The 23,246-nt window shown below is 46.5% G+C and overlaps 1 protein-coding gene across 17 annotated transcripts in view; it reads left to right on the forward strand.

The window, feature by feature from the left end:
* The first annotated feature begins 9,093 nt into the window (after positions 1 to 9,093).
* Positions 9,094 to 23,246, forward strand: part of MYO18A (myosin XVIIIA) — a 97,466-nt gene continuing 83,313 nt past the window's right edge. For 14 of the 17 annotated variants that reach the window (XM_066363636.1, XM_066363637.1, XM_066363638.1 and 11 more), the window contains exons 1-2: positions 9,094 to 9,237; positions 19,276 to 20,355. In XM_066363636.1, the coding sequence (XP_066219733.1) occupies positions 19,357 to 20,355 (999 nt within the window). In that variant the 5' untranslated portion in view covers positions 9,094 to 9,237; positions 19,276 to 19,356. Of the gene's footprint in view, positions 9,238 to 11,388; positions 11,408 to 11,622; positions 11,641 to 19,275; positions 20,356 to 23,246 lie in introns of those variants that run through there. The other 3 variants (XM_066363621.1, XM_066363622.1, XM_066363623.1) reach the window with 3 other exon arrangements.

Raw genomic sequence — 23,246 nt, forward strand, 5'->3', positions numbered from 1 at the left:
AAGGGGCCCCACAGTATGTGTAGATCAGTACAGTAGTAAGGCTGCTGATTCAGAGAAAGGCCAAGATACAAGCCAAGGCCAACAAGAATTTGTAAGAGGGACCTTATTTTATGCAATAGCTAGGCTCTGAAAATAATTTTTGAGCTAAAACATACACAACATAATAATTTACCTATTTTAACCATTTTCAAGTATACAATTCAATGGCATTAAGTACATTCACAATGTTGTATAACAGTTACTGCTACCCATTTCCAGAACTTCATCATCCCCAGTAGAAACTCCATACTCATTAAACAGCAGCTCCCCATTGCCTCCTTTCCCCAGCCCTTGGTAACCTCTATTCTACTTGCTGTCTCTATGAATTTACATATTTTAGGTACCTCATATAAGTGGAGTCACAAAATATTTGTACTTCTGTGTCTGATTTCTCTCTCTTGGTATAATGTCCTCCAGGTTTAATTATATTGTAACACGTGTCAGAATTTTCTTCCTTTCTATGGCTGCATAATATTCTATTGTATGTAGCCTTAGCCAAGTAGCTCAATTAGTTAGAGCATTGTCCTGATTAACCAAGGTTGTGGATTCAATCTCCAATAAAGGCACATACAATAATCAAACAATGAATGCATAAATAAGTGGAACAACAAATTGATGTTTCTTTCTCTACCCCCCTTCCTCTCTCTCTCTTTCTCTCTCTCTCTCATAAAAAATTCTATTGTATGTAAATGCTACATTTTTTTGTCCATTAATTTGTTGGTGAATAGATTTTTTTCATTTTTACATTTCCAGTAAATGCAATCATATATTTTTGATGTCTTAAAGTGCCATTTCAAAGTCAACAGGACACTGGGTGCTTCCTGAAGGAAGACTACACTACCTATGAAGTGTTTTTGCCAAAAAATAAAGCTCAAAGCTGTTCAGGCCTCTAAACCTACCAATTTATAGAAAATGCAAAAGCCAAATCTTTTTTTTTTTTCTTTTTCTGAAGCTGGAAACGGGGAGAGACAGACAGACTCCCGCATGCGCCCCACCGGGATCCACCCGGCACGCCCACCAGGGGGCAACGCTCTGCCCACCAGGGGGCGATGCTCTGCCCCTTGGGGGGGGTCGCTCTGTTGTTACCAGAGCCACTCTAGCGCCTGGGGCAGAGGCCAAGGAGCCATCCCCAGCGCCCGGGCCATCTTTGCTCCAATGGAGCTTTGCCTGCGGAAGGGGAAGAGAGAGACAGAGAGGAAGGAGAGGGGGAGGGCCGAAGAAGCAAATGGGCGCTTCTCCTGTGTGCCCTGGCCGGGAATCGAACCAGGTACTTCTGCACGCCAGGCCGACACTCTACCACTGAGCCAACCGGCCAGGGCTCAGATCTTTATATTAAAATACACCATGGGGTTACAATCAGCAAAGTTGAGACTGTAGAAAATCTACAGGATAAATGCTGTAGTCTCTTCAACAAATAAGTTGCTGGGGGGAAAAAGAAAGAGACAGAAAAGAAACCTGTAGATTGAAAGTCATGTCAGCGCTGGCCGGACAGCTCGGTTGGTTAGAGCATTGTACCGGAGCATAGAGGTTGCCAGTTTGATCCCCGGTCAGGGCACATACAGGAACAGATCAATGTTCCTGGTCTTCCTCTCTCTCTCTCAAGTCAATAAAGTAAACATTTTTTTTAAAGATTATTTTTAAAAGTCGTGTTGACTGACTGCAGTGTGTGAATATTTATTCAAACAAATAAGTAGTTTTCAAAAAGACATTTAAGGAGATAATTAGAAATCTGAACATTGATTACTTAATGATATTAAAGAATTCTTGTTAAATTTTAAGTGTGATGATGATATTGTGATTTTGTTTAAAACAATCCTTATCTTTTAGAGATATACAGTGAAATATATTCAGATGAAGAGATATATTATCTGGATTTGCTTCAAAATTGGACTGGTAGGAAAGAGTATAATTCAAATAAAATTTTCATAAGTTGATAACTATTGAAGTTGTATAATGGATACTTTGGGGTTTATTATATTGTTTTGTTTACTTTGGTATGTGTTTCAATGTTCTCAAAATAAAACTTTTTAATGTCATTTCAGATTTCAGAGATGAGCTCCTTTATTTTAGGCTGGACTTCGGCAGGTACTCTCTTCTAAGAAGTTAGCGTATTTCCCCATGTATAAGATGCACCTTAATTTTGGGGCCTGAAATTTGAAAAAAATGTATTACAAGAAGTTATTGAACTTAAGTTTCATTCATCATAAAATTCATGCAACTCCTCATCACTGTCAAAACTCCCATCCGGCCTGACCAGGCGGTGGCGCAGTGGATAAAGCGTCGAACTGGGATGCGGAGGACCCAGGTTCGAGACCCGACCGAGGTCGCCCGCCAGCTTGAGCATGGGTTCATCTGGTTTGAGCAAAGCTCACCATGAGAAATCAATCAATGAACAACTAAGGAGCTGCAACGAAGAATTGATGTTTCTCATCTCTCTCCCTTCCTGTCTGTCTGTCCCTATCTGTCCCTCTCTCTGTTTCTGCCACAAGAAAACAAAACAAAACAAAACAAAAACCTTCCATCCATTAGCTTGTCCTCCTCTGTGTCTGATGACAAATCACTGTCTTCAACAATGAGCGCAAAAACAAGTGCAAAAAAGCAAGAAATGCAAGTAAAAAATTGACAACTGCTGTATAAGACGCACCCAGTTTTTAATAGACCCTAAATTTTTCTTTAAAAGGTGCATCTTATACATGGGGAAATATGGTAGCTTTTAAGTTGCCTGGACATTTTCCACCTACACTTCAAACTTCTATGCAAAGGAAGGACCTTAATTTTAAAAAATACATTTTGAGGAACAATATTCAAGGAACATTTTTGTCATCTGAACACTTGCTATCAGGCAGGTTTGCAATTCAATATGCTTTTTAAAAAGCTGTCTTGGCCTGACCTGTGGTGGCACAGTGGATAAAGGGTTGACCTGGAATGCTGAGGTCCCCAATTTGAAACCCTGGGCTTGCCTGGTCAAGGCACATTGAGAGGTGATGCTTCCTGCTCTTCTCCCCCTTCTCTCTCTCTCCCCTCCCCTTTCTAAAATGAATAAATAAAAAATTAAAAATAAATAAAAAGTCTGCTTGCTTATTTATGATCCTTTTGGGAGGGTCATATTGTGATGGTTAACCATGTAATAAGAATCATCTTGCATGCTTTATATTTGCCATTTCTCCTAAGCCTCATAATAATTATGACTTACATATTATTATCGCTCTCACTTTACAGAGAGAAAGTGGAAAGGTCAGATGTTAACATCTGTTAACTACTTAATATGTGTCAAGTACTGGACTAATAATTGCTTCAAATGAATTAGTTCATTTAATCCTCTTGCACAGTTACAGGTAAGCACTTTATTATCCCCATTTTGTAGATGAGGAAATTGAGGCTTACAAAGGCTACTAAGGAACTTGCTAGCAGCTGCTATATACCAAGTGTCCTCTCAGTGTGGAGCCCCAAAGTTCATACACTTTCCATTCCTCCCAGGACACAGCCCAACAGAGTAGTTCAGAGCAAGTGTTCTGGGCTGTGCTATTTACTAGCCATGTGGCCTTGGGCAAATTATTTCTCTTTTAAAAAATATATCCTGCTCTGGCCAGATAGCTCGGTTGGCTGGAGCATCATCCCAAAGCACAGAGGTTGCCAGTTCAATCCCCAGTCAGGGCACATACAGGAACAGATTGATGTTTCTGTGTTTGTGCCCCTCTCTCTCTCCCTTCCCCTCTCTCTAAGATCAATAAAATAAACGTGTGTGTGTGTGTGTTATGGCATATATATATATATATATATATATATATATATATATATATACTGGCATTATGTGAATTTATTTTTTTATTTTGTTTTGTTTTTCAATTATAGTTTACATTCAATATTATTCTGTATTTGTTTCAGATGTTGGACAAATTATTTTATTTTCCTAAACCTAGTTTCTAATCTGCAAAATGAGGATAATAACAGCACCTTCCTTACAGGGTGACTGTGAATACTAACAAGAGGATGCCTGTCATAGCACCTGACCCATAGTAAAGGTTCAATTAATATAAGTGATTTTTAGTATTACCTGGTTTCTCTCTGAGGGGACTTCTCAGTTAAAGTCAGATTGCCTTAGGAGCTTAGAAATCTTCTAGAAAAACTGGCCTTTCCATGCTCATCTGGGTTATTTTATGTGGACATTGCTTTGACATTTTTCTTTTTTTTTTTTTTCATTTTTCCAAAGCTGGAAACGGGGAGGCAGTCAGACAGACTCCCGCATGCGCCCGACCGGGATCCACCCGGCATGCCCACCAGGGGGCAATGCTTTGCCCCTCTGGGGCTGCGCTTTGTTGCATCCAGAGCCATTCTAGTGCCTGAGGCAGAGGCCACAGAGCCATCCCCAGCGCCCAGGCCATCTTTGCTCCAATGGAGCCTTGCTGCAGGAAGGGAAGAGAAAGACAGAGAGGAAGGAGAGGGGGAGGGGTGGAGAAGCAAATGGGTGCCTCTCCTGTGTGCCCTGGCTGGGAATCGAACCTGGGACTCCCGTACGCCAGGCCAACACTCTACCACTGAGCCAACCAGCCAGGGCAGACATTTTTCTTTTGTTTTTAAGATTTTATTTCTTGATTTTACCAGGGTGGGTGGAGTGAGAAGTATTAGCTCGTAGTTGCTTCAATTTAGTTGTTCATTGCTTGCTTGTTGTTTGTCTTTTGTGCCTTGACCGGGCAAGCCCAGGGTTTCAAACCGGCGACCTCTGTATTCCAGGTTGATGCTCTATCCACTGTGCCACCACAAGTCAGGCAGCTTTGACATTTTTCTATGAGGGGGTAGAGAGGTGTATCACTTTTACTTAGAGCCAGGGCAAGTATTATTCTGACCTTTGGGAAGTAAAGTACTAAAAATAACAACTAACCATGAGCCAGAGTCATTATGGGTGTTGCCTTGGTGTTTCAGTCTTACCTGGTCCATGAAACTGGTTCCTGGTTCGGGCTAGAAGCACTCTTAGGCACACTGTGTGCTACTCCAACAATGCCCTAGATGTGGACACACATAAATAAAACATGTTGATATGCCTATTAATTCACTACCAAGTTGTAGGGAATAGAATGTGGGCTTTGGAGACTTGGGGACCTCAGTTTGAATCCTGACTCTGCCACTCACAGGCTGTGTGCCAGTCATGAACCTGTCTGTGCTTTAGTTTACATAGCTGTGAGTCAGGAAAGATATGATAATAAAGTTGACAGTTACAGAATGTTTACTATATTCTGGGCACTGTTCCTTTTCTGTATTAATAATTCTTTTTTTTTTTTTTTTACAGATACAGAGAGAGAGTCAGAGAGAGGGACAGATAGGGACAGACAGACAGGAAGGGAAAGAGATGAGAAACATAAATTTTTCGTTGTGGCTCCTTAGTTGTTCATTGATTGATTTCTCATATGTGCCTTGACCAGGGGGCTACAGCAGACTGAGTGACCCCTTACTCAAGCCAGCAACCTTGGACTGAAGCTGGTGAGCCCTACTCAAACAGATGAGCCCGCCTTCAAGCTGGTGACCTCAGGGTCTCAAACCTGGGTCCTCCGCATCCCAGTCTGACACTCTATCCACTGCGCCACCACCTGGTCAGGCTGTATTAATAATTCTTAAAAATTAATAAACTATTTTTAAAGCAATTATAGGTTCATAGCAAAATTGAACTGAAAGTACAGAGTTCCCATATACTCAAAGTCTATAGGGTTCACTCTTGGTGTTGTATATACTCTGGGTTTGGACAAATGTATAATGATACATATCCATCATTATAATATCATCAAGAGTAGTTTCACTGCCCTAAAAATCCTCTGTGCTTATTCATCCCTCCCTTCCCCCAACCCCTGACACCCACTGGTCATTTTATTGTCTTTACAGTTTTGCTTTTTCCAAAATGTCATAGAATTGGAATAATATAGCCTTTCCAAATTGACTTCCTTCACTTAGTAATATGTATTTGAGGTTCTCTATGTCGTTTCATGACTTGATAGTTCATTTCTTTTTAGTGCTGATCAGATCATTGTCTGGATGTACCATTGTTTGTTTATTCAGCTATTGAAGCATGTCTTGGTTTCTTATAGGTTTTGGCAATTATGAATACAACTGTAATAAACATATGTATGCAGGTCTTTGTGTGGATGTAAGTTTTCAATTCATTTGTATAAATACCAAGAAGCACGATTGCTGGATTGCATGGTAAGAGCGTATTTAATTTTGTAAGAAACTGCTAAACTGTCTTTCGAAGTGACTCTACCATTTTGCATTTCCACTAAAATGAATGAGAGTTCCTGTTTGTCCATATTCCCACCAGTATTTAGTGTTGTGAGTGTTTTGGATTTTGGCTATTCTAATTGGCATGTAGTGGTATCTCACTGTTGTTTGAATTTTCAAACCCCTATGACATATGATGTAGAGCATATTTTTTCATTTGGAGTGGCTGACTGTTTCACAGGTTGGCACAAAATTTCTGGCAGACCAGCGGTTGAAAATCACTGATTTAGAGCATCTTTTTAAATGCTTATTTGCCTTCTGTGTATTTTCTTTGGTGAAGTGTCAGTTCAGGTCTTTGGCCCATTTTTATTTATTTATTTTATTAATCTATTGATTTTAGAGAGAGGAAAGGAAAGGGAAAGAGAGAGCAGAAACATTGATCTGTTCCTGTATATGTCGTGACCAGAGATCAAATCCACAATCCCTGTGCATTGGGACAATGCTCTAGCCAACTGAGCTATCTGGCCAGTTTGCCCATTTTTATTTTTTTTTAATATTTTTTTTGTATTTTTCTGAAGCTGGAAACGGGGAGGCAGTCAGACAGACTCCCGCATGCGCCCGACCGGGATCCACCCGGCACGCCCACCAGGGGGCGATGCTCTGCCCATCCGGGGCATTGCTCTGTTGTGACCAGAGCCACTCTAGCACCTGAGGCAGAGGCCACAGAGCCATCCCCAGCGCCCGGGCCAACTTTTGTTCCAATGGAGCCTTGGCTGCAGTTGGGGAAGAGAGAGAAGAGAGGAAGGAGAGGGGGAGGAGTGGAGAAGCAGATGGGCGCTTCTCCTGTGTGCCCTGGCCGGGAATCAAACCCGGGAATTCTGCATGCCAGGCCGACACTCTACCACTGAGCCAACCGGCCAGGGCCAGTTTGCCCATTTTTAAATCAGATTGTTTTCTTATCGTTGACTTTTAAGAGTTCTTTACATATTTTAGATAAGAATCCTTTATCAGATGTATCTTTTGCAAATAATTTCTCCCGGTCTGTGGCTTGTCTTCTCATTCTCTGACATTGCCTTTCACAAAGAAGTTTTAATTTTAATGAAGTCCCGCTTAGCAATTCTTTCTTTCATGAATCATACCTTTGGCATTGTATGTTAAAAATGATCATCATACCCAAAGTCATTTAGGTTTCTTCCTATGTTGTCTTCCAGCAGTTTTAGTTTTGTGTTTTACACTTAGGTCTGTGATCCATTTTAATTTTTGTGAAGGGTGTAAAGTCTGTCTCTAGAATCATATTTCTGCATATGCATGTCCAGTTTTTCTAGCACCATTTGTTGAAAAGACTAAACTCATTTAATTTTCAAAGTAAGCTTTGAGGCAGGCATTGTTATTATCCCCATTTTTTTCAGATAAAGAAACTGAGGCACAGAGAAGTTTTATAAATCACATAGGGTAACACAGGTAGTACTTGACAGAGCTGGGATTTGAACCAGCAACCTTGTTCCAGAGTCCATGCACTCAGTTCCTAGCTCTAAAAATAATGTCTCACTCATAAGTTTGTTGTGAGGAACAGAGATAGTGTCTAGGACATAGTAGGTGCTCTGGAAGCTGTAGCTATAGTCATTGTCCTACCTTGCTTCCAAAGTTCCACTCAAATGTCATGTCCTCAAAGCAGCTTTCTTTCCACCCCACATTTCCCCAATCTCCGTGTGAGCTCCTTGAAGAGATGCTCCATGCCTTATTTCTCTGTGTCCCCCAGAGCGCCCAGTGCTGCACTTGTTGTTTAGCGGCTCTCAGTAAATACTTGTTGAATTGAGTTTGGTTGCATGCTATTATTCCTTTATCCACAGTGCACATCCTGAGTGTGGTCTATTCCTCAGGATCTCCCAGCTCTTATTCAGCTCTTTGCTCCTGAGTTCCCTCCTTCCAGCCTTCCTAGGTCTGTCAGAGTATGCCACCTCCACCTGGAGAAGCTCCTGGTTGATTTGGCTAGGCCATGTATGGAGGCAACTGCCCTTGTCTGCTACAACTTTTTGCTGAAGCTCTATTAAGTTTCTTCCACTTTCTGGTGTACCCTACTGTAATATGGACACTGCCTGTAGAAGTGCCCCCATCTCTCTCTCTCTCTCTCTCTCTCTCTCTCTCTCTCTCTCTCTCTCTCGACATAGCACCTGTCTTTAGAGGCCTGTTCTTTAAATGCCTCTGGCTTTTCCCAGGAAATCTAACATTCCTCCTTGCTGGGTAGATCAGCTCACTTGATATTTACAGAACAAGAGACCTGGGGGCAGACCTCACTCTAAAGAGCTTCTGAAAGGTGTTAGTCTTGGCTTGTTGGACTCTTTTAGGGTGTGAGTGCCATTTATGGCTGTGTCCTTTGGGCCCTCAGGCAGCTCCACCTGAGGCAGAGCAAGCCAACAGAAAGCTGTGTCCACCTTGGGGAGTACATTCTGCCAGACTCACCTTGGACATGGCAGGCAGAGCCTGCTTTGGTCCAAGCTATCTGGCACCATCCAGCAGCGCCCTATGCCTGTCTCTGCAGAAGCACCCTGGGGAAATGTGGCCAGCAAGACTCAGTTGCTTGCTCTGTACAGCATAGCAGCCTCTTGGATCCAGCCATGAGAGTCCAGTGCCTGCCTTGGCCAGAACTTGCTCTACATTCAGTAAGCCCCTGGTGCCTGCCCTGGGGATGCCCAGCAGCCTCTAGTGCTCGGTGCAGACCGGACCTCAGGTAGGACCTCTAAGACACGAACAGAAGTCGCACAGGGTAGTGCAGGGCGTTCTGATGGCCCACTCTGGAGGCGCGCCCAGGCGCTGCCGGAAGGCCGGGCATTTATTCCCGGAGTCGCCAGCAGGGAGCTCCCTTTCGGCTCCGCTCGCGCGGCAGCGGGGGGCGGCGCTGATCTGCGCCTCGCTGCGCTCTAGCCGGGACCGGGCCGGGGCTGCTGGATGCCGTGTCTCCGCTTCTGCTGCCTGCCGGGCGGGCTCCGGCGGCCGGTGAGTGCGGGGCGGCGCGGGCAGCCGCTTGGTGGGCCCGGCAGGGTGGCGGGGAGGACTCGGGCCGGGGCGGCGGGCGGGCCGCGGGGCCCGTCGGCTCCTGTTCCCCCCAACCCCCCTCCTCTGGAAGCAGCGGCCCGGACTCCCGGCTCCGGTCTCTGGTCTCCGGGCGCGCCGCGGAACTCGGCGCCCGAGAGTGGGGGCCGACCGGGAGGGGCGGAGAGGGCGAGCTCCGGGCCCTTGAGCCAGCTCGTGGGGCGCGCGGAGGCAGGGTAGGGTGGCCTTCAGTTTGGGAGGATTTGGGGCTTCGGGGAGCCCAGGTGGCCCTAAGCTGCGAGGTAGAAGCCGCAGCCTCGGGGGTAGGGGGCTTCTCGGGCCAGGCCCAGTTCCCCCAGACAGACCGACCCACTGAGGCTCTGGAAGGCAGCCGGGAAGGCGAGCACCTCCACAGAACCCTTTATTCCTCCCAGCGGCCTTTACCATTTCACTGCCAGGCCGACAGCGGGCTGCTCTCAAAGGAGCAGCTGCTAGACAGCTGGCTAAACAATGGAGACCCCGTTTCCCCAAGTCTCCTCCTCTTGGGACAGGGGGTTGGGGGTGGGTGAATGGTAGGCTCTGGAGATTTGGGAGTGCAAGCTGTGTCCCCAGTGACTGGCTGCTCATCTCACCTGTCCCTGCAAAGGGGTGGAGTGTGTGTGGGAAGGTCGGACAGCCTGCCCCAGGCCTCTGGGAGAGACTGCCCTGACGCCCCGCCCTGTTAACCTGTCATGCCAGTTGTTTCAACAATGGGAAAGGGAGGTGGTAAGGCTGGCTGTCCCCCACCCAAACCCCTGTTGGGGGATTGCTGCTTGGTACCAAGCCTACTGAGAAGTGGATCATGTTCCTGGCTGAGATAAGGCCTATAGGGACACACCACACATTGAGGCTTTGTTATGGGGGTGGGGATTGGGGGTGTCACCCTATTGCAAGGCACATGTGTCCTGCTGATTAGTTGGAAAGGCTGCCAGCCAAAATGAACTGGGGAGGTGGGGGTGGGGAAAGACATCCAGTTTTTTAGTATTACTCCTTTTGCCTGGTTTGGCATGTGTTTGGCAGTGTCCTCATGGTTTGTGTTTGTGTAGGGAGACCTGGAATGATGTTTCCTGAGAGGAGCTCTCCTGCCCAGTGCCTTCCTGCTCTCAGATGGTCTGCCCAAATGATAGAATTGGATTCTCTACCCCCCTCACTGTGCCAGTGACTTGGGCTGATTTGAGTGGATTCATTTTAACTTTTGGGTACCTGGCATATCTGTAGTTGAGGAGGCCTTATAAGTCCCCCCAAGTGCGATGTGTGTATGCTCTGGGCCATGCTGGAAGGGAGAAAACATGTCTAGGCAATTAAGAGCGGATCGCCTTAGCAAGATATTGACTCTAGAGGTTCAAGCTTCTTTCTAAGTGCTTATCAGGTCTAGAGCCCTTTTGGGAGGCAAGTTGGTGTCCTGTTGTCATGGCAAGAAGCCTGGCCTTGCCTGTTTCCCACCCTCTTGGTTCAGGGGCTATTTTCTATTTGGGGATATTGAAAGTTGCTCTCCTGAGGTCTCTGGCTTCCTGACAGACCTCACTGGCTCTTTGTCAGTGACCTGCTACCTCCTCAGCTTCCCCTCTGATTTTTTGTGATGAGGTCTTTCCAGGAAACATCCTTCTGTATGCTGGACATGACTGGTTATATATAGCCTCGGGTGGAGGTGTGCTTGGCCATTTGGGGTTGGGGACATTGGAGTTGAGGCCTCAATTCCAGGAAGATGGTGGGGGAAGCTATTGTGTTGGGGGTTTAGGGGACTGGAAGGGTTGCAGGTCGGGGTGGGAAAGAGAATGCTGGTGGTCACTTCCTTTGGGAGCTTTGAACTTTGAACAGTTGATGACTTGGTGCCTGGCAGCTGTGAGCATCTAGTTTGTTTACTTTTCCCCAGTCTGGCTCAGGTGCTAGGGTGTGTGCTTGAGGGCTTCCTCTCATGCCCAGGCTCTCCTCAGCTGCCCTCACTCAGATTGTGTCCCTCAATCTTCTCCCTGGCAGTCAGGGTAGCCAGCCTGTTGCCTGGAGCTCCCTTCACTGGCCCAGCTTGAAACTGCTCACTGAGGGATGCGTGTGTCTTCAGAAATTGAGCCTGAAAACTGGGGTCCCCCAGACACAGGTACCTGAAGGCAGACAGGGTGGGGCAGAGCTAGGCTTTGTATGAAAGGGAGAATCCACCCTCCTCGGGTGGGGCAGGGAGTTGTTGGAACTAAGGAAGGCTTGATCCCGACTTGGTGTGTCACAGGTCTCCAGGGCAGCAGTGCTGTTCTTGTTCCTTTAAACCAAAAGGTCTGTCCCCACCAGACCTCCCTCACCTGGAGTGGACACCACAGGCTGGAACCAAAGCATTCTGTGAGTGGGATCCTGTTGGTAGCCTGGGGCCCACGTCCTTGTCTTAGACCTCTCTTGGGCATAGTGGGTGAAGCTGACTAGTTTAAAGGTTTGGGAGAATAAGAGGGCCCAGCCTACTCTGTGCTATGATTAACAGGTTCCTGTACGACTTGGGTTGGGGGCTTGATGGGACTTAAAGTTCTGCTTTAGGTCAGGCCCCAGGGTGCTTTAAGAGCTGCTTACTGCACCTCACACCCAATCACCATTTTCTGAGGCGGACAGTGTTAGAGTAGGGTGGTACAGTGGCAGGAACTGGATTGCGAGGGTGGGGAGACCTGGAAAAGCCCCGCCCCCTTACTCTCCTGCCCTTTCCTTGGCAATAGGAATTGTGTGGCTTATAAATTAGCCACATTCCTTTGACATTTCAAATAGCTTAGAGTCAGGCAGCAGTTTAAATTGTGGACTGACGATTTTACAGGGCCCAGGACCTTTTCTTTCTGCCAGGTACTTCTGTGTCACCTACAAAGGATTATTTTTATTGTTCTCTGCTATTCTGAGATGTTGGATGATGAGCTCAAGGTCACACAGCAAGGCAGAGGCAGACCAGGACTAGAACCTGCAGTTTGTGGTTGAGCAGAATACCTCTTCAGCAAAGGCACAAGTTTGGGGCCAAGTCTGAACTCTCAGGCTCATGGACATTTTAGTTGAAATAGCTGAGGCCTAGAGAGGGGACGAGACTTACTCAAGGTCACACAAATGCTGGGGTGAGAATGGTAGCGTTAACCGAGCTCAGCACCCAGCAGGCTGCAGCAGGCTGCACATAAGAGGGAGGATTTGCACCTGGCCTGGCCGCTGGCAACTCTCCCGCTTGCGTTTTTCCCGGGGCTTGCGAGATAGCTGCATTCCAAAGGGGATAGTATCTCAGCCAGAGGTGGCTCTGGACTGTGGCTGCGCTGGGCCCTGCTGCCTGAACCAGTGCTGGGGCTCCCAGCACGGCAGCGGGCAAGGAAGGGAACAGGGAGCCGGCAGGCCGGCCAGCCGATGTCATGTGAGAAGCGTGCAGTCTGAGTGTGGGTGCACACCTGGAGCCAGATAAGCTCCATGTGACCTAGCAGTGAGTCACGGGGCTCTGCGGAGCTCAGCAGAACCCGCCAGGAGAAGCTCGGCAGAAGCCGCAGGCACAGACGCCACCCCGCGCGGCTCCCGCTGGGGCTCCGGCTGGGGCCACCGGCAGGGGCCAGGTGCCGTAAGAGCCCCCGCAGAATGCTTTTGCAGTCCTTGGGCCAGCGCAGAGATAAAGGCTTCGAGGCTGTAGGAAATGGCCCCTCAGGGAGGTCAGAGGCTAAGCGAAAGAGGCCAGCTCTCTGGGGAAAGCATGTCCTTTGTATTTATTTATGAGTGTGGTCTGGGATGGGGTGGGGTGGGGGCTGACCCTTTTAAGTATCTACCCACAGCAGCCAAGTCTTGGGATGCTAACGTTATAGTTTCCATTTCCTGGGGTTTCTACTTTTCCAGCTGCAGGGTGACCCATTTAAATCTGTCCCCACTCAAAGCCACAAGAAAACAGCAAAATCTATTTTAATCAAGTCCCCCAAGTCACTGAAATTTTTTCGAGTCATGAGGGCAATCCTTGAACTTACCATTGCAAACCTTGTTTACAGCCTCAGTGCTAAATGGGTTGCTTACTACTTTGTCAAACTTTTCTTTTTTCTCTTTCTTTGTTTAGAAAAAAATCTTTACAGTCACAAAAGTAACATGCTGAAAAAGGTTTAATCTGCAGAAAGTATACTAGGTAGAAAGCGTGTTACCCCTTTGCCATTACTCTACAGAGAAAACTCTGATAAATTTTTGTAATGGATCTTTCCAGACTATTTTTCAAAAGCTTGTTATGTATATTTTATATATTATATTATATTATATATATATAACTTAAGATATATATTATATAAATATAATTTTATATAAAAAACATATTTTTTTTCTTTAGGAAATAAAGAACATGCCCCAAATAGAAGAAAGATTATATATATTTCCACTATCTAAAGCCCTAGGCTTAAACACACACACACACACACACCCCCCTACAAGCCAAATATTCTTATTGTAAAAAATTAAAACAATACAGATAACACACAAGTCTGCTTTGACCTTACTAAAATCCCTGTCTCTTCCACAGAGCACACATTTTTCTATGCATATGCAAACATTATACATAATGTGTATTATATGTATATGCACATAAATACACAATTTAAAAAATTTAGTAGTAATTATAAACTGGCAACTTGCTTTTTGCACTTAATAATATACTATAGATATAGAATCTTTCTCGGTCAGCATACACAAATCAACCTCATTTTTTTTAATAACTGCCCAATTCTATAACTTAGTTATTCTCCCAGTGGTGGTCATTTTTACTGACAGAATTTTGCTATTATAAACAATGCTGCAAAGATTATCCATATTTATTGTGTCAATATATTTGTACATGACCTATAACAGGACTTGCCCAAAGAATATTTACATTTAAATATTTTCATAGGTACCACCTACTTGCTCTCTTTGTACCAATTTATACTCCCGCCAGCATGAACAAAATGGCCTGCTTCCCATTCTCTGATTGATTGATAGTATTAATCTTGGTAGTTTTTTACTAAACTGCTAAGTGAATTAATGGTATCTATACCTCTTTTATTTATTTTTATTTCACATGTCTGAATATTTCTGGGGCAGAATACCTGTCCATGCTGTTGCCCATTCATATTTCTGCATCTATGAGTTGCCTTCCCTTATCCCTGGCAGTACCCATATGGGGCCTCTAGACTTGAGCTAGTGTGATCCAGGTTGGCCATGTGCTCATTGAATTGCCTTCACTTCTTTGAGCTTTGCTTTCTATATACTAAGGTCCTGTCCAGCATTGAGATTTTATGTCTAGACTTTTTTTTCTTTTTTTTTCAAGTGAGAGGAGGGGAGATAGACAGACTCCCGCATGCGCCCAGACCAGGATCCACCTGGCAACCCCTGGTCGCTGATGCTTTGCCCATCTGGGGCCATGCTGGCAACCTGGGACAGAGGCTCCACAGAGCCATCCTCAGTGCTGGGGCCAATGCACTTGAATCAGTGGAGCCATGACTGCAAGAGGAGAAGAGAGAGAGAAAAAAAAGAAAGGGAAGGGGAGGGGTGGAGAAGCAGACAGTTGCTTCTCCTATGTGCCCTGACCAAGAACTGAACCCAGGACTTCCACATGCTAGACCAATGCTCTACCACTGAGCCAACAGGCCAGAGCTTGTCTAGACTTATTTTAATCATACTTGTGCTGACAGTCATTTGTGTACTTTACTATCCTCTCTACCATCCTATTTAGATGGCAAGAATGTGTCCTGCTTCTATTGGGTACTATTCTTGAGGGCATGCTCTGGGCTAGGCATTATATGTAGAGCTTCTATACATATTCCATTTAATTCTCAGGCCTTATGCAGTAGGTACTATTATTATCTCCCTTTTACAAATGGAAAAACGGAGGCACAGAGGCCTTAAGTGACTTGCCCAAGATTTAATAGCCATTAACTTGAATCTGTTACCATGTTTGTCACCTGAAACCTAAGCTCTTTCATAAGTTTTATTTATCTTATATCCCTTGCATTTAATAGGTGATTCATAGATACATATTTTCCCCCAATATTATATCGTACAACTCTGCAAACATTTAAAAAAGTTAAAGAATTTTATAGTGAACAACCCCCACATCCTAGATTCTACAATTAACGTTTTACCTGTCCTTGCTTTATCACATGTTTATCCCTTAATCCTTTCATCAAGCATGTAAGCATTTTTGATGCATCTCAAAGAAAATTATAGACATCAGTATACTTTGCCCCAGACACTTAGCATACATTAACTAGAATTTAATATTTATTTACAGTTCTTTTTTCTTTTGAGCATTTCACACAGTGAAATGCAAAAATCTATGCACACTATTTGATGACTGTTGACGAATGTATACACCTGTCAGTCCAAACCTTTATCAAGATATGTAACATGAGCATCACTCTAGAGAGTTGCTTCATGACCCCTCTCAAGCAATCCCCACCCCCACCTCCTAGAGGTAGCCACTGTTCTGATTTTTTTCTACCTTAGATTGGTTTTGCCTATATTAGAACTTCATATAAATAGTACCATACCAGTATGTACTCTTTTTTTTTTTATTATTCATTTTTAGAGAGGAGAGAGAGGGAGAGAGAGAGACAGAGAGGGAGAGAGAAGAGAGAGAGAAGGGGGAGAGAAGGGGGAGGAGCCAGAAGCATCAACTCCCATATGTGCCTTGACCAGGCAAGCCCAGGGTTTCGAACCGGTGACGTCAGCATTTCCAGGTCGACGCTTTATCCACTGCGCCACCACAGGTCAGGCCAGTATGTACTCTTTTATCGAAGGTTTCGTTCGCTGAAACTTAGCATAACATTTTTGAGATTCATCCCTGTTGTATGTATCTGTAGTTGCTTCCTTTTTATTGCTGAGTGGGATTCCATTATATGAATATGTAAATTGTTTCTCCTGTTGGTGAACTGATGGGTGCATATTTGAGTTGAATGGTCCTTGCCCTGAAAATGCTGTTGATAAAGCAGAAGCAGTTGAATTGACTGAGTCAATTGTACTTTGCTTTGATTTTGAAGATAGTAAGGTCAAGATGATTTAGATACATACCCTACTTTACATACATGCCCTAATTTACATGCTTACTTTTTCTTCACTTAAAATTAAAAAGGCCTCCTGAAGTAGGGTAAGGGGAGAAAGGCAGAAAAGGAGGTCAGAAAAACTATAAGGTTTCCTTCACTGGAGAGAGGAAGAAATCAAAAGGAGGTGGGTGGAAACTGCAGCCTGGAATGGAGAGTGAGGAGGTGGTGATGCCATTGCTGGTGGAGACTCTGGACATGAGGACAGGGGGTGCTGGAAAGTCCAAGGTCTACAAAAAGGTGACAGAGCACAGGTCTCTAGTAAACTGGGTGCTGAGGAGCATTAGAGCAGCAGCAGCTACAGCTACATTGCAGGTCTGACCCTGAAGGGAGAGGTTGCAGGTAGCTCCAGACATGTGGCACAGGGGAGACCCCAGGCCAAGCCAGGCCTGGCAATTGTAGGGATGACAGTGGGGAAGGGGTACCTTGAGAGCTATGCCGATAACAGTGGCAGCACAGACATGATGAAGGGCTGAAATGGACCTAGTCTCCAAAGGCCCCAGGTTTGGGATGAGAAGGGTGACTTTGGCAGAAAGTTAATAACTAAACTGTGTTCGCATGAGACTTAGATATTTGGAATTTTAGAGCTAAAAGAGACCTAGTACACATAGTTCGACCTTGAGCAAAGTGACAGGCTCAAGGTCCCCTGGTGATTTGTTGTCATATCCAGGTCTAGATACCAAATCTAACATTTCCAGCCAGCACTCTCCCCTGTGCTGCTGCTGTGACTGTTGTTCCTGCCTGTCACAGTAAAGGAGGGGCAACCGTTTGCCAAGACAGGGATTTATATGAAATTACTTCCCAGGGATCCTTCCAGCTCAAAGATTCTGGAATTCTGGACCTCTTCTCTGTTGATACTGCTCAAATATCTAGCCCCCAGCAAAGAACCTGGATTGGGTAAGGATTGCAGAGTGAGAACAGAAAACAAAAGGTGTCTTTAGTGGGACACTGTTGAAAGCATCCGGGCTCTCTGTGGTTGGGCCGAGGCCAAAATACTCATTTGTACCCTCCAAGTCAGGTACAGTGCATGGAACATTTAGAACCAAAAAGTTCCGAAGGAGCTTTGTTTTACCTGGTACAGACTGAGGTGAGAGGAAGAAATGGGTACCTGCTAGGTCCACAGGGATCTAGTGACCAGACCAGATTTCCCATCCCTTTGGATGTGTTCTACAACTAAAGATTTCTCTAGAATTATATGATTCAGTCCGATAGCCACTGGCCACATGGAGCCGCTGAATATTTGAAATGTGATTAGTCTGAATTGAGATGTGCTCTGAGTGTAAAACATGCACTGGATTTCAAACACATAGCATGGAAAAGAGAATATAAGATATCTCAATATTTTCCATCTAGATTATATATTAAGATGACGGTTTTTGGATACATTTACATGAAATAAGTTTTCTCATTGAAGTTAATGCTTCTTTTTACCTTTTAAATGTGGGTGTCAGAAAATTTTAAATTACATATATGTCTTGAAGTCTATTTCTTTTGGATATTGCTGTTCTAGAAAGGATACATTGATCTCTCAGGAACCACTTGGGTGAAGGCGCTGGGCAAGGAGGAAGCAATTAGCCAATGTACCAGGGCCCTTGGAGTTCCTGGCTTTGATGCCTTACTAGGCATTGTACCTGGGTTGGGGGTCCCTCTCAGTAGAATGGGGATCCTAGAGGGGCCCTGTTTGGTTATCGGGTGGGTACACAGAGAAGAAAGGCCTCTCCAGGAACCTACAATAGGTCATTGTTGGAAAGAGTAAGCTTATAGGCCCTGTGTCTAGAATTCAGGGAGAAGGCCTTCATAGAGAGAGAAAAAAGAAACTATATTTAATTTCTAATTAGGTGATATGGCCTAATTCCACTTCTTGTTCCCTGCTGGTTAGGACAAGAAAGCCTCTCTCAACTCCACCCCATCAGGTTTTTCTCAGTCCTGCCCCCAGGCAGGTGTGCACAGGGGTGGAAATAGGCTGGCACCGTAGGCTCACGTGCCCTGGAGCTGAGGTCTTCTCTCCTGCTGCCACAACTTTCTTCCTGAGGCTATATTTAGGTGTTGGTCTGGGGAAAAGGATGTGAGTTTTACAGGATCCTGTTTATCCAGTGGACTTCACCTCTACCCCCACTGTTGTCTTCTGTTCAGTCTGGAACTTCCCCTTACTTCCCTCCCTGCTGCAGTGTGGACACCCGGGACCTAGCAAGAAAACATCTGCCATCGAATCCTGACATTGCTGCTAATTAGCTGTATGACAACTAACGTATACTTAGTTTTCTCATTTGTAGAGAGAATGATACCTACCTTGCAGGGATGCTGTGAAGTTTAAATGAAGTAGTGAGCAAAAAGTCCCTGGCATTATGCCTGACAAGTGGTAGTCATTGAGTAAGTGTTGGTTCTTTGAGGTTGTTTTCAGGCAGTAGCTAACTAAGTCTGCTGCTCTAGAGATAACAGGTTTAAGAAAGAGTCCAGTAGCACTTGATGTCTGTTGCCTTAAGGGACATTGGCTGTGGGGAGGTAATGGTACACAGAGTCCCTTTTCTTTTCCCTTGTGTTTGAATCTTAAGTCAGATCCCACGGTGGCTTGATGGCATTCTCTTGCCAAGAGGTCAGATCTCCTAGATGCCACCTCCATGCACACCTAAGCCTGAATCTATCAGGGATCACAGGAAATGAGAGACTTAGGAGTTTGAGCTTTTACAACCTTATCTACATCTCAAGTTTCTTTATTTGTAAAATGGGGGTAATGATAGACCTCCCCATAGCAGTGTTATGAGGCTTACCTTAACTGAGACAGTGTTGTATAAAGCGGAAGAGCTGGCACATAGCTAGTGCCCTGTGAGGGTTGGGTGTGCTCAGTAGTTGGCCATGTCTGGACTGGAAACGGTGGAAGAAGCTTTGCTTGGATAACTTTTCTTTTTCTTTCTTTTTCTGTCTGCAGCAGCAAGGTGGAACACGAAGACCCTGTGCTGAGCACCTATAATCTTCTGGGGGTTCCACCCCTAAAAACAGCACCCCCACCATGTTTAACCTAATGAAGAAAGACAAGGACAAAGATGGCGGGCGGAAGGAGAAGAAAGAGAAAAAGGAGAAGAAGGAGCGGATGTCAGCGGCAGAGCTGAAGAGCCTGGAGGAGATGAGCCTGAGACGGGGCTTCTTCAACCTGAACCGCTCCTCCAAACGTGAATCTAAGATGCGCCTGGAAATTTCCAACCCTATCCCCATCAAGGTGGCCAGCGGCTCTGACCTGCACCTGACTGACATTGACTCTGACAGCAACAGGGGCAGCGTCATCCTGGACTCGGGCCACCTCAGCACAGCCAGCTCCAGCGATGACCTCAAGGGCGAGGAAGGTAGCTTCCGTGGCTCTGTGCTGCAGCGGGCGGCCAAGTTCGGCTCCCTGGCCAAGCAGAACTCACAGATGATTGTCAAGCGCTTCTCCTTCTCCCAGCGGAGCCGGGATGAGAGTGCCTCGGAGACCTCCACCCCCTCAGAGCACTCTGCTGCCCCATCTCCACAGGTGGAGGTGAGGACTCTAGAGGGACAGCCGCTGCAGCATCTTGGCCCAGGCCTCTCTCGACCAGGGCCCCGGTCTCGAGTCCCTGAGCTGGTGACTAAAAGGTTTCCAGCAGACCTGCGCTTGCCCCCTGTGGTGTCTCCGCCACCCCCTGCCCTCCGGGTGCTGGAGCTGCAACGACGGCCCACTGGAGACTTTGGCTTCTCCCTGCGGCGCACAACCATGCTGGATCGGGGTCCTGAGGGCCAGGTCTATCGGAGGGTGGTTCACTTTGCTGAGCCTGGTGCAGGCACCAAGGACCTGGCGCTGGGGCTGGTGCCAGGTGATCGTCTGGTGGAGATTAATGGGCACAACGTGGAGAGCAAGTCCAGGGATGAGATTGTGGAGATGATTCGGCAGTCCGGGGACAGCGTGCGGCTCAAGGTGCAGCCCATCCCAGAGCTCAGTGAGCTCAGCCGGAGCTGGCTGCGGAGTGGCAAGGGACCCTGCAGGGAGCCAGCTGATGTGAGTGTTTCCCTGGGCAGCAGGGGCTGGGATCTCTGGTGGATCATTGCAGTACCCAAGAGCTGTAGTCAGAGCCTGTTGAGTATGTGAGTGGTGAAGCCGGGCCACTCCTTGAGCTCCAGGGACCATTTACCTGGGTTGTGGGGAGAAAGCACCTCAGGTGGGAGCTATACACAGTCATACAAGCTTCATGATACAAGGGTGGGGTGAGGGTTTGGGCGCCATATTTTCTGAACCCGAAATTGGGGTATGGAGGCTAACATGTACCACTTACAGATAAGAGAGACAGACATTCTTGACTACTTGTCCACACTGGTTTATGAACTAAAATATAGGATTTCCATGTTATTTAGATGTTGGAGGTGAAAGAAAAGATAAATTATTTCAAATCAGGGCTGTCATGAAACATCTGGGATATACAGCTGCTTTGGTAGCTCCTGGGAAGATGACCTCAGGCCTCCTCTAGCTCCTGAGTGAGTGAGGAGTTGAATACCAGGTAAGGTTGTAGAGATTAGTAAAAGAACACTGTAAATCAGGGGTCCCCAAACTTTTTACACAGGGGGCCAGTTCACTGTCCCTCAGACCGTTGGAGGGCCGGACTATAAAGAAAACTACGAACAAATCCCTATGCACACTGCACATATCTTATTTTAAAGTAAAAAAAAAACAGAAAGGGAACAAATACAATATTTTAAATAAAGAACAAGTAAATTTAAATCAACAAACTGACCAGTATTTCAATGGGAACTATGCTCCTCTCACTGACCACCAATGAAAGAGGTGCCCCTTCCGGAAGTGCGATGGGGGCCGGATAAATGGCCTCAGGGGGCTGCATGCGGCCCGCGGGCCGTAGTTTGGGGACCCCTGCTGTAAATCATGGTAAGAGCTAGATTTTGTCCCAGTGAAATGGAACTATTATAGGGTTTGAAGGGGAGTGGCTGGATCTGATTATAAAGATCACCTGTGCTCCAAGAATCTTATTATTTTTCCTGAAAGAAGAAAACGGGTGGCCCTGGGAAAATAACAGGGGTTAAGGCTACAGGGACAGTATGACCTGACTATCTCGGAGACCCCAACTGTTACCTGCCCGTACAAAACATCAGTGGAAGGAGGTGACATAGGCCCAGAAGAGATTTAGGTTAGATGTATCCATCGGATTTAGTAGGTATCTGTTTACTTACCAAGGACCAACCCAGTTGAACTCCTGAGAAGATGGTCTCTAGGGGGATGGAGAGCTCTAACCCCAGGAGTCTTTGGAAAGGGTGGCTATATATCAGTTTGGAATGTTCTGCCTGGAGACAGCAGATGAAGGACAGATTGGCTTCTGGTCATTCCTCTCCCCCAGCTGTGGCTTTTAGGACTGTCTAGGTCCCTGAAGCCTGACTGGTGCACAGCCTGGCCAGGACCTTTCAGCAATAAGCGACCAGCCAGATGTGTCCAAGTTAGAAGTGGGAGGAAATTGCTGAGGAAACAGGCAGAGTCCCGGTCCTAGCTTTCTCCCAGGCAGGGGAAGTGGCTGGTCAGATGGCTGCTCAGCCTAGCAGCATGTCAGGCCTGGAGGGCCTGGGAGCGGCAGGGTCAGACTCTGGCAGGAAGCACTGGAGTTGGGTTCCAGACCTCCCGTTACGGGGTCAGGCGGCTTTGCTAGTCAGGACAGGGTAGTGAGTGGGAGGGAGCCTATCATAGAATCCAGGAAGGACCTGGACACATTTATTCCAGAAACACATTGAGCACCTATTCTGTATTAGCCACCAGGCTAGACTGGACGTGGGGAACTACAGCTTAGAGGGAGTGGTCTTTATCTCAGCACCAAAGACCATACCATGTTGCCACAACTATCAACTTTCTCCCAAGCTACATTGCCTTCAACAGATGGAATTTTCTTCTTAAAGAATGAATCCCCCAGGCCCTGAGGATTGTTGCCAGCTCCCCGCTGAACCACAGTACAGGCCTCTGTGGAGCCCAGGGCCTGGCATCACAGATGCTGTTTAGTTTTTCTCTTTATAGCACAGGGATCATCTTGGCATCTCATATTTCCCAGCCACTCTCCTTCTCAACTAGCTGCCGCTACCACATCCCTGGGGAAGTGGATGGTTTAGCTTTGGAAGCCCTGGTGGACCCTACCTTACCGCTGGTATCCCCGAACTGCTGGCTTGCTCTGGTCCATGAGGCAAACCCAGCTGGTGCCCAGAGGACTTCTTTCCCCACCTGGGGGTTCCAGCAGGGGACACAGTAGAAAGCTTCATCCTCACGACTCTCCTAGAACTATCTGACAAGACGACAAGAAGTATAGGGCTGAAAGAAGCCCTGGATGTGTTCTTAGCTGGGTAGGTGATGGGGACTCAAGCCACAACAGAGAGGAACAGAGTGAGCCCTGCGTTCTGACTTCCAGAGACAGACCTGGGGATGCTGCAGCCTCTGCTGAGCTCCCCTTCCTCCCACTCCTGCTCCTGTTCCTGCTTCTGCTCCTTTTCTTGGCAGCAGCTCTAATCCCAGTTCCAAGAAAAGAGTCTTCCCACCTCCTCCGCACTCCCGGGTGGGGTACCCTGACAACTCCAGCCCCACAGGGATGGCTCTGGCGGCCACTCTGCCCCATCAGGCCATCCATCAACTGTGTCCACACGTTGCCTTTCCCCAGGGAGCTCTGATGGAGCTGGCTGGCCATCTGGTCTTTTTCTGACACAGATTGGGGCCAGGCCCCATGGCTCCTGTCCATGGCCTGTTCAGAGGGCCCTAGGGAAAGATAGCCCCTTGGGTTTCCTTCTCACATGGCGTGTGTCCAGAATGTTTGGCTCACACCTTGTTCATATGTCTCTGTAGCTGCTAGACAAGGCTCCGCTGGGAGTCGGGGTGAGCCACAGTGTTAGGATGGACTTGGGACCTGATAGAAA

Source organism: Saccopteryx leptura, chromosome 2 (assembly GCF_036850995.1).
Source record: "Saccopteryx leptura isolate mSacLep1 chromosome 2, mSacLep1_pri_phased_curated, whole genome shotgun sequence".
In the NCBI taxonomy this organism is placed as follows: domain Eukaryota; kingdom Metazoa; phylum Chordata; class Mammalia; order Chiroptera; family Emballonuridae; genus Saccopteryx; species Saccopteryx leptura.